We start from the raw sequence: 11,622 nt of genomic DNA, 5'->3' as shown, positions 1-11,622 counted from the left end.
CGGCCCGGCGCCCCACTCACCGCATGCGGCTCCACCGGAGCCCGGTGCCGGCGACCGCCAACTCTCGCCCTACAGCAGCTCCATATGTCGCTGCCCCGGCGCGCTGGGAGGGGCTGCGAGAGGAGCAGCAGGAGGAGGAGGAGGCAGGCGCAGGCGGCGTGAGGATTTAAGCCTCCGCTCTGCCCCGGCGGCTGCGATCACGCAGCATTATACAATGGAGGAGGAGGATAGAGGAGGAGGATAGAGGAGGAGGAGGAGGCGGCCGAGGAGGGCGGGGGCGGAGGCGCGGGGAGCAGCCCGGCTCCAGCACTTGCCGCCGGCGCTGACGACAGGGGCGGCTCCGGCGAGCTCCTCGCCCTCCGGCCGCGTCAAAGCCCCGCCTCGGCCGCGGCCTTCCCCCCCGCTGCTGCTGCTSCTCCTCCTCCTCCTGCCCGGGGCTACCTGAGGAGCGCGCTCCCGGCGCCGCGAGTGGCCTGCGGGGACGGAGCGCGGCCCCGGCGGGCGCCCCAAGGGCCGCGGCAGCAGCCTCGGCTCCCGGCGCCGCCGGGGCTCAGCGCCGCCGGCCGGGCCAGCGCCGCCCGTGCCCCACGCTCAAACCGCTCGGCGGCCGTGTGCGGCCAGCCCTGGGACGAGGCGGGCTCCGCTTCCCCCTAGGATGCTGAAAAGGGAAAGAACGATACTTTCAGGGGAAGAGCTACTGCCTGCTGGAAACTGTATCCATCCAAAACCTACAAAGTAAGAAACAATTAGCACAGCGACTCTGCCAAAGCAGGAGGAAATTCAGTGAGGACTTAATATTTGTTTTTTGCTTTTTAATTATAATTGTAAAGSCCCCATACAACCGGAGTTTTAAACACCCAGGCTGGAACTGCGGCTGATCCTGTGCTGAAGCCATTAACACAGGAGGAAGGACGAGGAGACCCCCAAGCGCGGGGACCTGGCCCCGGCGGTGGCCTCCTCAGAGCTTGCCCCTAAGCGCCCCCGACCGTGATGCAAAGGGAGCCCTGGGCCGGTTTGCAAACCAATTCACGAACCACGTATTGAATTTTGACAAGTGAATTTGACGGAAGTCGGCAAAAATTAAAAGTAGAATTTCCTCTGGCTGGATACTTTCCAGCAGATAAGGGTACTGAAACGGTCCTCCTGCTCAGGGAAACAAGTCTCTTCTCAAAATTATAGTAATCATTAAAAAAAAATACCTACATAAAAGAAAAATCTTCGTTTTCTTGAGGGCCTGAACAGAGCGGGTATGTGTCTGGCGGGCTTTGGCATTCTCAAAAGCCCTGCAGAATATTTTCACATTTACAGCTGCGTGCGTGCATGCCTTATCCGCCTAACTTGGGGGTCACATTCTGCTGTCCCTCACACTGGTACCAAAGCAGGACAGCTCCGGGGACGCCTCCGAGTTCACCCCAGCACAGCTGCGAGCAGAATGAAGCCTTCCTCAGTCACGGCGCTGTAAAGCCTCGCTAGCCGGCTCGCCGTCTGAAACGCGCGTTTGCCCAGCGTGCTTCAGGCACGAAGGCTGCAACGCACGCGGCTAGCGAGTCTCACCCCTCCGGCACCCAGCGCAGGGCTCCTGTCACGCRAAGAGGGCGAGCAAGTCCGACACGAGCTGCATACGTGTTATTTTAGAGCAACTGCATTAGGCCAAACAGTTCGTTACAAGGCTGGAAATGTTYGCTGCAAGCTGGGTCGCTCCGGGTTTGTAAGGCGGCAGAACGTGGCGCTCAGTATCTCTGCTGCGGGCGCACCCGGCCCCGCGAGGCCTGCGCTCTGCAGCTCAAAGTCCACAGCAAGCTCACGGCCCGTGCGCTCGGGTGCGCGCRCGCTGCCGCCAGCGCTGCGGGCAGAGCCACCGACGCTCGCTAAGTAAGCAGCTGGGCTTCCTTCTCCCACCCAAGGCCGCAGTCTTCCCGTTGTACGCTCCGCAGTAGAAGGCCTGAGCCCTGACGTATCAGTTTGGAGCCAGTCTAATGCTACCGACTCTTTTAGGCTGCTCCAGTTTTACACTAGCCTAAAAGAAAACTCACAGCCCTTCAGCTTCCTACTGTAACTCCCCGGGGCCTTTCCTGGCAGGAGTAACTCAGACTGTTCCTTCTAACACGGCCAACACAACCTGCCTCCATACTCAGAACCGCTGTCGACCGGGCACAGGTCACGGTGCAGGTCAGCRCGAGGGGAGCTCCTACCCCCGCTTTAAACGCCGCAGAGCACCGTCGCCTCAGCACGAGGTCACACCGCACCGGGCAAACAATCCCGCCGCTGGCCGCTTCTCGCCTCGCCTCGCCTGTGATTTAAYGCGAGCTTTTGGGCTAGGAAAGTCAGCGCTGCGGCTCCAAGGSCAGTCTGACCAGAAGGGGCCCACAAGGCCCGAACGCGGCTGGTTAAGCGGGGAAGCAGCCCGCAAGCGAGCCCTGGAAGGCGGCACAAGGACGCGCGTCGGCAGAGGCTCCCGGAAGCGGCGGGGCAGGGAAACGCCTGTGCGCCTCTGCCAGGCGGAGTCACCCCAAACGCATCGCGTTTCGGATCGGTGCACGCGAGGTCTCCTCCCCGGGAGGCATCGGTGCAGATGTGATCGCGCAGCCCTAGCTTTCACGCAGGCCGTAAAACAGCCTGTCTGCTAAAACGTGAAGGTGATACACTAGAAGCRAAGGAACTGACCTGCATTTTTCTGCGGGGGAGCTGACCCGACGTAGGTCGCATCCACACTCCACGCTCAGCCCTGCCCTACTGTCACTGAGCAGAGATGGTCAAAGCTTGCCTCTGCCATACTCAAAAACGCCCCTATATTAAATAATTAACAAAAAGCAGTCAAAGAATAGAAATATTGGGGGAAGGGGAGCACACAGACAGCTTCTGAGAGCAATTCATTAGAAATATCCCAGATTGCCAGGTAATCTCTGGATATCGACATGTGTGCTAATTAGGCAACAACGGCAACCTTCACCGTGCCGGCGTGTCGGCATCTTTCACTTTTTTTCCTAATAGAAGCAGTGAAATGCTCCCTATGTTTCTAATTGCATCCTTGGCCTTTTTCCTTTTAATTGCAGTACACATCAATACTGTGAGATTTCACCGGGTACACCGTAGGAACAAAACATCTTCATTTTCCCTCCTAATGTTTTTCCTTTAGCGCATGCAGCAGTTGACAGACAAGCGGCTAACGGTGCCTACAGAGCTGGCAACTTTTCGCAAATAAAAACCCCGTCMGCACAGATAACCTGGGAGAAGCCAAGCTAAGGGCCTGCCTACAGGCAGGGAGAGCAGGTCCGCGGGGGCAGTGCTCCCCACCGAGCAGGGCAGGTCTCACCGGTGAGATGTGAGCACCCTACAAGYGAAGGCACCTTGAGGAAAGGCCACCGGACCTCGGGCCACCGCAAGTGTCTGCATTCGCCTTCGGGCGCCGGGCGGTGAGGACGCAACGGCAGCAGCCCTGGAGCAGCGGGGAGCAAGGCTGAAGAGCGGCCCCTAGACCCGTCAGGGCTGGCAGGCAGCAGATGCTGCAAAGCATGAAACACCAGCCATTTTCTCAAGTGAGGCCTGGCCACAAATAAATAAAAAGCTTCAACACAAAATTGGGGTGATGGATTAGTGCAGTCTGTACCTGTAGGTTAGCAGGGGAAGCTGCAACTGTGGAAGCTGGGCTGCTTTGCTTTAGATTTCAATTGGTTTTCTTTTTTTTTCCCTTTTTTTTTTTGTTGGTGCAACTATTCCACCATAATGAGGCTGCCACACACATCCCAGGCCCAGAAGCCTCAGTTAAAACAGAAGGAATGCTCTCCCTTCACACACCAATTTTAGCCTTTTTTTAATTTAAGTTTTCTGCTTTAKTTCACATTTTTCTCCTTTAATGTTTTTGTGGCAGTAGGAGAAACACTGTTCCCTAGAATGCATAATATACTTTATTATCATTCTCTGTTAGTTCTCTAGGAAAAAAAAACTCGAGAAATCAGTTTAATTAATGAGTATGAGCAAATGCAGCCTTAGTTCTAATGCAGTATCATATATTATATGTCCAACTGGGCAGTTGATCTTCCTTGGGTAAAATGAACAGAGATGCAAAAAGCATGGAGCTCGTGAATCAATATTCTAAGTGCAACTAATCTCTTTCATATACTTATTTTAAGCATTTCTGCAGACTTTGATGCCAAAGTCTGTTCCCAAATACTGCTTTTGGCTTCAGTAATGCAGGGTCAGGCCCACAAAATCTAGGAATAGAAAGGTGTTTCTTGGCAGTGCCGAGATTTGCGCCATATGGTAAATTCATTAAATAATAATAATAATTATTATTATTAAAAAAAAAAAAAACTTCACTCAAAACCTCCAAGCTAAATATTCCAATAGTCATACCTGGCACAACTTGCCAGTGCCAAGGACAAGGGTGGCAAGGTTTCATCCGAAAATGAAACTTGGTGATTTAGGTGCTTTTCAAAAGCACTACTCTTCACATATTAAATTATTAAGGAAATATTATGGAACAGGATTATCAGGAAAGACAGAAAAATGCAATATGCATTAGCTGGCTTAGTCAGAGGAGGTTTTGCTGCATTCCTCACTCACGGGGATGGCTCCCTCCCTCTGCAATTCCTGGTGCACTCCCAGTCCTCCCGAGACTGCCAGCCTGCCTCCTCCTCGCTCAGACCAAAACACGCCGTCCTCTGACAGGCGGTCTCGCTGCCTCCTATCACCATACATCCCCTCACACCCTTTAGCCTTTTCATAAGCATCCTTGTTCCTTCCCGAATCCCGTTCAGGCTGTCTCGCCTGCAAGGTGTACTTCATTTCTAACGCAGGCCGGACTGTTTGCACCAACGCGCTCTGTACTGCACACAGGCTCCTAAAGCAGTCGCAGTCTCCCACTCTAAAGGCTCCCCTGCTTTTCAAGGTACACTGGATTGCCCTTTTCATTCAGCTAAGTTTTGTGCAGTTCTGGGCTGTGAAATGATGCATTTACTTTCCCCCTCCCCCCTTTTAGGGCTCATTCTGTGGCCTCTGTCAAGAGCACAAGTCATTCTTTTCCAGCACACTCGGTTACTTTTTCAAGAGAGGCTTTGCTGATATTCCTCTAATGCTGGAGTCAGTGTATTAAGAGGAACAAGTCGGCAGGTAGAACTGAAGGCTCTGCTTCACAGCTGAGGAGGGAATACTTTTATTAAAGAAAAACCACAGAAACGATGGGGGAAAAACACAGAGGAAAAAAAATACAGAGACTGGTCAGTCTTCAGGCCTAATTAAGCACTGACTGGTGCAAGCAGATGCCACCGCAATCAAGCCAGAAGACTTAGGCCGCCCWCTAGCCCTGTGCACAACCTCAACAACAACGATCCCTGAAATCTTAATACCGGGCTATCAAACACGAGAGCCGCACACACGCACGGCGCAGAGGTCATCGGCACCTCCCTTATGCCCATGGGCCACCTGCTCCCAGCTYGCCAAAGCAGAGTCACTCTAGTAATCTAGTTTATCACGCACGCTGCTCACATCAGAGCCCTTTTCTGAAACAGAGCTACCCCAGTGGACTCTAAATGCACTTTCACACTTCTGGAGCGTAGATGCACTCTGCACTGTTTTGAAGCACGTTTGAAATCTGGAAGGGGCTTGACTGTACCGGCAAGTTGTCATATGCTTAGCCCTGCTCAAGCTGCTGAAATGCCAAAGGCTTGGCAGGTCCAAGGGGGCCACCAGCAGGATTCGACTAGCAGGTTATAGAGGTGGATGCTCCCGCTCAGATTTGTCAGGTTAAAGAGTGGTACAACAGTGTCAACATGTTTGAGGCTGGGATGGCACAGCCAAAATGGTTTTGTGGCTATAGTGCTGAGTGGGCTGTTATAGAGCACTTAAAAATGTTATGGAGCACTCAAAGCTGTGTTGCTGGAGTCCAATATGTTCATGCTCAGGTGCATTACCAGGAAAAACATGAGTTTTTACATCAACACTCAAAAGAACGCACCCATCTCTAGCTGCTTCTACTGACAGGAATAGCACCGGAATACTGCGTGAAGCTTTTACAATGTTTTTGAGGCTTGTTTAAACAAGCATTTTGTTTAAGACTAGATTCTGCAACTCCTTAGAGCCACTAGATTCAAGCAATGCTTACCGAGTGCAATACAGGCATTTTAATAATAGTCCAAATTTGCAATGATGAATTCTTCCTCCAACTGCCATAAGTGCAAAATTTCTTACTGCCCATGTTATTCTGTACCCCTTTTGGACATAGTTAGTTTTCTGAGGGTCTAATTTTAAGCAAACAGTGAGTGACCCACACAACTTCTCCTTTAAAAGGAAAAAAAAAAACCCAAAAAACAGAAGTTGAATCTGCAGGACCAAATTTAGAAGAGAAAAAAAAAAGTAGCTGGCAAAAAAACTAGCACAAGAACATCAAATGTAGCATAAACTCCCACTGCCGTTCTGTTCCACTACAAATAAATGAAGACCATATAGAACTGAACTCATTGAGTCAATGCAGTGAATGTACAAGTCTTTCAATTTTAACCCTTAYAAAAACATGCAATTTCTTAAATGATGTGCAAAAAAGAGATTAAAAAAAGAGTGAATGAGTACATCAGATGCTTTTACTGACTGTGCCTGTGGTAATGATTCATTCTCCCTCTCCACATTCCCTCACTAGCACAGCTAAGAGTCAGCAAAAGCCCGTACTGCACATGCAGGTAAACACACCATGGGTGAAGTGTGCTTTTTTCAGCTCTACCTAAAACCACCCCTGCAACGGTCAGAAAATACACTCTAACTTATGAAAGAAAAAGGGAACTGTACCAATTAATTTAGGTTCGCCTTTTTTATGCTCTCACTCTAAAGGCACCTCTTCATTTTTAGCGACCGTTAGCCAAAGGCTAAAAGAGTTTCCCCCTAAGTAGTATTCCAGAGGATACATGAAACACTAAAGCACTGCAAACCCACCCAGGATTTTGGATCTACCACAAGGACGGGGGCAGCCCCTCTGTCTGGTCACCGCCGTCTCTCTATCCCAGCGCAGGGCAGCGTTCGCAGCAAGGAGAGGSGCTACGTTGCGGGCAGGGTGGTGCGCAGCCAGGAGGCAGATGCTGCCGGCGGCACGCTGCTCCCTGAGCCTGGTTGCACTCGGAGTCAGGCACAAGCAGCTCTCCTAAACAGTAGTACTGCTCCCTTTTTCATACTTTAGCCGTGGTAGCAGAGGAGCAAAGTTGAGGCAAGATGGGATGCAGAGAGGGGAAGGCCAAGGGCAAGGAGCAGACYCAGCAAACGAGGGGGAAGAGCTGCATCCCCATCAGCGGTGCTGCTGCCCGGTCTGGCGAGTTCTCCAGTTTCACCTCTGGATAGCAGCTGGAGAAGAAAACACCACGAGGTAAATCACAGAAGCCATCCCTGCTTCTTCTCTCAGCCATGGACTTTCCTACCACAAAAGGATGGTAAGAAAGCTCCCAAACCCCTCTCCTATAAAGACATCCACCTGCCTGCAGAGTGCCATCTTCCCGGCTCTTAGCATTTGTACTGGTAGAAGGAAAGATGCATCTGGCCACGACCTGCATCTGTTCCACAACCTGCCCGCAAGAGGGGCCAGCCACCCGGTACTTCACCGAAGGCTCTGGCGTATTTGTAGCCACCTCCTGGGGCAGACTCCCAGCCAGGGGCTGCCCAGAGCACTGAGGCAACATCGCCCATGTCCTAGCTCGTGCCCCAGTGGACGGGCTAATCATCCACACGCAGGGGACATTGCTCGTGCGATTCCTACTAAGCCAAAAAGGCAGAATAAACCCCAGATACTGTCTTTGTATGCCTACACCTACACACACACACTATTGCCATGCGAGGCAGTAGCCAGAAACCTGTCTTTGCTGGCCCTGCTCCCCAGGGGCAACCTTTTGTCACCCGGGCAGCTGAGAAAGCCCACGCGCGGCTCTCCTGCCCTGGCTGTGCGGTTCATAGGAAAAGCTGCCCCCGGGAACGCCAGCGCGTTGCTGCTACCAGCGAGAGCGGGAGCCCCGCGTTTGTTTTGGTTTGTTTTGGATTTAAAACTAGAACAACATGAAACTAAACCACGTCAGTTAGGAAAACACTCTCTTCCATGAGATGTTCAGGTGAAAGACCTCAGACTCCCAACGTGTTTCTGCTAGCTGTCACAGCTGATGTGGGCAAAACAATGGGGGAAAAAAGCCTTCTTTATTTATTTTTTTGGTTTAGCAAAGATTCACCCTAAATAAATGGAAGCAGGGAGATCTTRAAGTAAGCCTTAACAAGTTTTAATCACACTTTTTCTTCTTGCGAGCTAGCCGTCATTCAGTAGCTAGGTGGTTCTAAATAAAGAACTCTAGTCAACAACAGGAAATAACTCCCACAGAAAAAAAAAAAAGGCAGAATACAAACTCTCAGCAACTCTTGCACATAGCTCACAACGGCCTTTTGTTCCATGCACGTTAAGTCTAAAATCTTTACTTTTCAGAACATGTTCTTGCTCTTTCTAAGTAATTAAACGTTTTCTTGCTGCAAGCGTGCCTCCCTTGCTTGCCTTTCTCCCAAAACAGTCGCGCCAAAGAATTAGAAAATCTGAAGCTATTCCCACGAATAACTAGACGCACTCTAGGGGTGCCACATGCTGACCAGGGGACTCGAATTTTACTTTTTTTTTGGGGGGGGGGGGTTTGCACTGTTGTGTGCTCAGCTTGAGGCGGTTTATAGCCTTCTTAATGCTCAGAAACCACTTAATGTTCAGCAAGTACAGAGCACCTGGTCTGCGGGGAGGGGGATAAAGGAGAAACCACACATCTCTAGGCACTTAAAAAAAAAAATACTTCAGGCTACTATCTAGAACTGTCTGCTTTTAAATTATACATGAAGTTATGGGGCAATGCTTGCAAATACTGCCTGCAAAGACTACTCRTCTCCTTCTTCTCACAGCCTTCCCACATGCAGAACAGCCCGGTACGGGGATCCRAACCTGCAGAAAGACAAATGCCGCAGCTGACAACGCACAGGAAGCATAGACTGCCCTCTCCGAAGGAAACATTTTCTACCGTGACCCCAGGATTTCTGGAGTTTTTACGATTCAGATCAATCTGCCGGGGCTCGCGGGCTACTCCTGCTTCGCTGTGCAGGTTAGACAGATGGGAGCAAGCACATCCCCACTGATGCCATTCTGCCACCCTCCTTCTCCACCCAGCCTGCAGCTCATCCTCTTGGTGGGAAAACAGCAAAAGCGGCTRGCTACGTGGGAGAGCTGAGCTGAGCTGTGAGCAGAGCTGGTTGGAGCTGAATGTGCTCAAGCCTTTTCAGGCAGGAGAAAGTGAGAAGAGGCTACGGCTTGCTCTCCTCAAGACAAGGTGCTTTGACACGCTCGAGGAAGAAATCCTATCTAGTACGGATTTAGGCTGAAGGGTGACAAGGATAAAAGGCTTTTGGAGATACTGGAAAGCAGTCTGGGAACAAAAGAAGCAAAGACCAGCTTGGAAGAGAAAATAAGCCTACAATTAACAAGCAAGAAACTTAAGACATACCAGCTCTTGATGGATGAGAAACTACAGGAACATTAGAACGAGGAGGTAAAGAAAAACCCCAAACACAACAAGAGTTTGTTCAGGTTAAACTTCAGGCTGTGAAATACAGTCTAGAGCTGTTTTCACAGGAGTCTGTCTAGCCTACACTGCCCACAATACCTGCACAAATAGCTCTATATTCTCGTAACAGGGCATTTGGGAAAACCAGCCTTAACAATCTGTACTTTTTTTAAAAAAAATTCCTTAAGGTTTGCRTTTGTGGTCTGGTGCTGTCAACAGTCTAACTCTTCCATTAGCTGGCATTTGGGAGTACATCTCAGTCCTATCACAGCTTCCAGTTTAGGCTGAACATAGGTGGTGTCAGGCTTCAAGAAAGCAGCCCACTTTGCCCCATGGAAACTCACCCTGCAGTCACTCCTGGAAAGGTGGGATTGACCCCTCTGTAGGGGAGTGCAACTCCAGAACAAGCACATTGCAGGCTCAGGCCAGGTTCTGCCATCCCTATTTTCACTCCCCAGACACTTTAGTTTGTAAGAAACAGGAAGAGACTGTTCCTATAGCTTCTTTATGAACATCTCTAGAAGTTGTGACTAGTGTCTTCTGGAGTAAGAACACGTAAGTACCAGGTCTTAGAGGTCACTTGATTCGAGCATCTTTCTGTCAAACACCTGAATGATTCGATCACCTTAAAACCTCCCTTCTAAAGCGAAATTTCATTTTAGAAATAAGCCCTGTTCAAATTATGCAGCTGCAAGAACTGAGGATTCAGATCCAGACTGGGTTTTTGCAACTGGAATATGTAAACCAGCTTGGCGTGCACCAGAAGTTTATGGGAAAACCAAAYCAAATTTGTTTCATAACGCAAAATGAACATGCAGACTGAAGCAACTCCACATTCAAACGCAGCCCAGAGTAAGTCTTCACGGTTGTATTACAAAGTCAGTAAAAGTAGGTTCGAACCTGAACCTGCCATTATAGCCTTTTCTGATTTCAAAAGGACTTGGTTAGACGACACTGCTGACGGGTCCAGACTCCTCCCGAATTTTCAGAAAGGAAGAAAAACCAAACAGAAGGTGCCCCACTGTTTCCTGGTTCTCACTCATTAAATGAAATACTACAACCATTTCAGTGGGACCAGCATGCTTCAGAAGATGTAGTCTCCCTCTCGCTCGCTCTTTCTCTCTCTCCCTCAATGATATTTCTGCCCACATGCACTGACACATACAGTGTCTAACAAGGCTGTGATTCATTTTCAGTTCTAGTCATGCTCACAAGTGATGTAGCACACTCGCTGTGCCTTCAGGATCTGCGTAATTTAGCTTCATTTTCTCTGCCCCCACCCTGCATTAAGTGAAGTTCCAACAAAGCCAAGTCATCTCCCACCAACTCACCCTCCCACCTGCTTGGGGGTTGTGTACAGCAGGAATCTGATGAATAATAATAATAATTTTAAAAATCAGAAAAAAAGAACGGGATGAGAGATACCACGAGTTGTTAGAAAGCTTTCTAACATCTACAGGGAGCGAATAATAATAATAGGATGTATAGTACAGGATCACTGAAGTAGCTGCATCAATCCTGAATCACCTCACCTAATGCATTAAAACACTTAGGTGTCTTACATCATAAATATCACGCATGCTCATCCTACAAAATAAGACTGACCCATTAAATCATATGATTTATAAAGGCAAACACTTGATCAGCCTCTCCCACAGTAACCCAGTAGTCATCATTCACTTGTCCTGTTGCAGTGACTTTGACCAAGCACAAACACTAGCTAAAGCCTTTATCACGTCTCATCTATAAACCTCTTGCCTCCCATGGCTACTATCCATCATGAGTTACACGTGGTGGTTTTGCGATACAAATCACAAGCTGCTTCTGAGCTAAACTCCATGTATTTGAGGCGTGAGGCCAAGCTTGAACAAAGTGAAAGACAGGCTCTTTATTTGATAAATCTCATTATCTCATTGGCATTCAAAATACATCTCAGATGCAGAAATGCATTACAAAGTAGTTCTACAGCTACTCAGAAGAGCCAAGATGCTTTAACACGTAAGTTAAAAAGTGTTTACATTCCCATCACACTAACTTTTCTAACTCTCTTTCCCCACCTTCAACCTGGAAT

General features: G+C 49.5%; 1 protein-coding gene across 2 annotated transcripts in view; it reads right to left on the bottom strand.

Annotated features, from left to right (window-relative positions):
* Nucleotides 1–11,622, bottom strand: part of SERTAD2 (SERTA domain containing 2) — a 46,434-nt gene that overhangs the window by 13,488 nt on the left and 21,324 nt on the right. Inside the window, exon 1 of one of the 2 annotated variants that reach the window (XM_085307265.1) lies at nucleotides 21–197. The exons of the other annotated variant lie outside the window; for it this stretch is intronic. Coding sequence (XP_085163391.1) covers nucleotides 21–25 — 5 coding nt within the window. The 5' untranslated portion in view covers nucleotides 26–197. Of the gene's footprint in view, nucleotides 1–20; nucleotides 198–11,622 lie in introns of those variants that run through there. 2 annotated transcript variants of the gene reach the window in all.

The sequence above is a fragment of the Rhea americana genome, unplaced genomic scaffold, assembly GCF_003343005.1.
Source record: "Rhea americana isolate MKP2758 unplaced genomic scaffold, rheAme1 scaffold_256, whole genome shotgun sequence".
Classification (NCBI taxonomy): domain Eukaryota; kingdom Metazoa; phylum Chordata; class Aves; order Rheiformes; family Rheidae; genus Rhea; species Rhea americana.
Note: the sequence above shows the minus strand (reverse complement) of the source record. Positions and strands in the feature narration are given on the sequence as shown.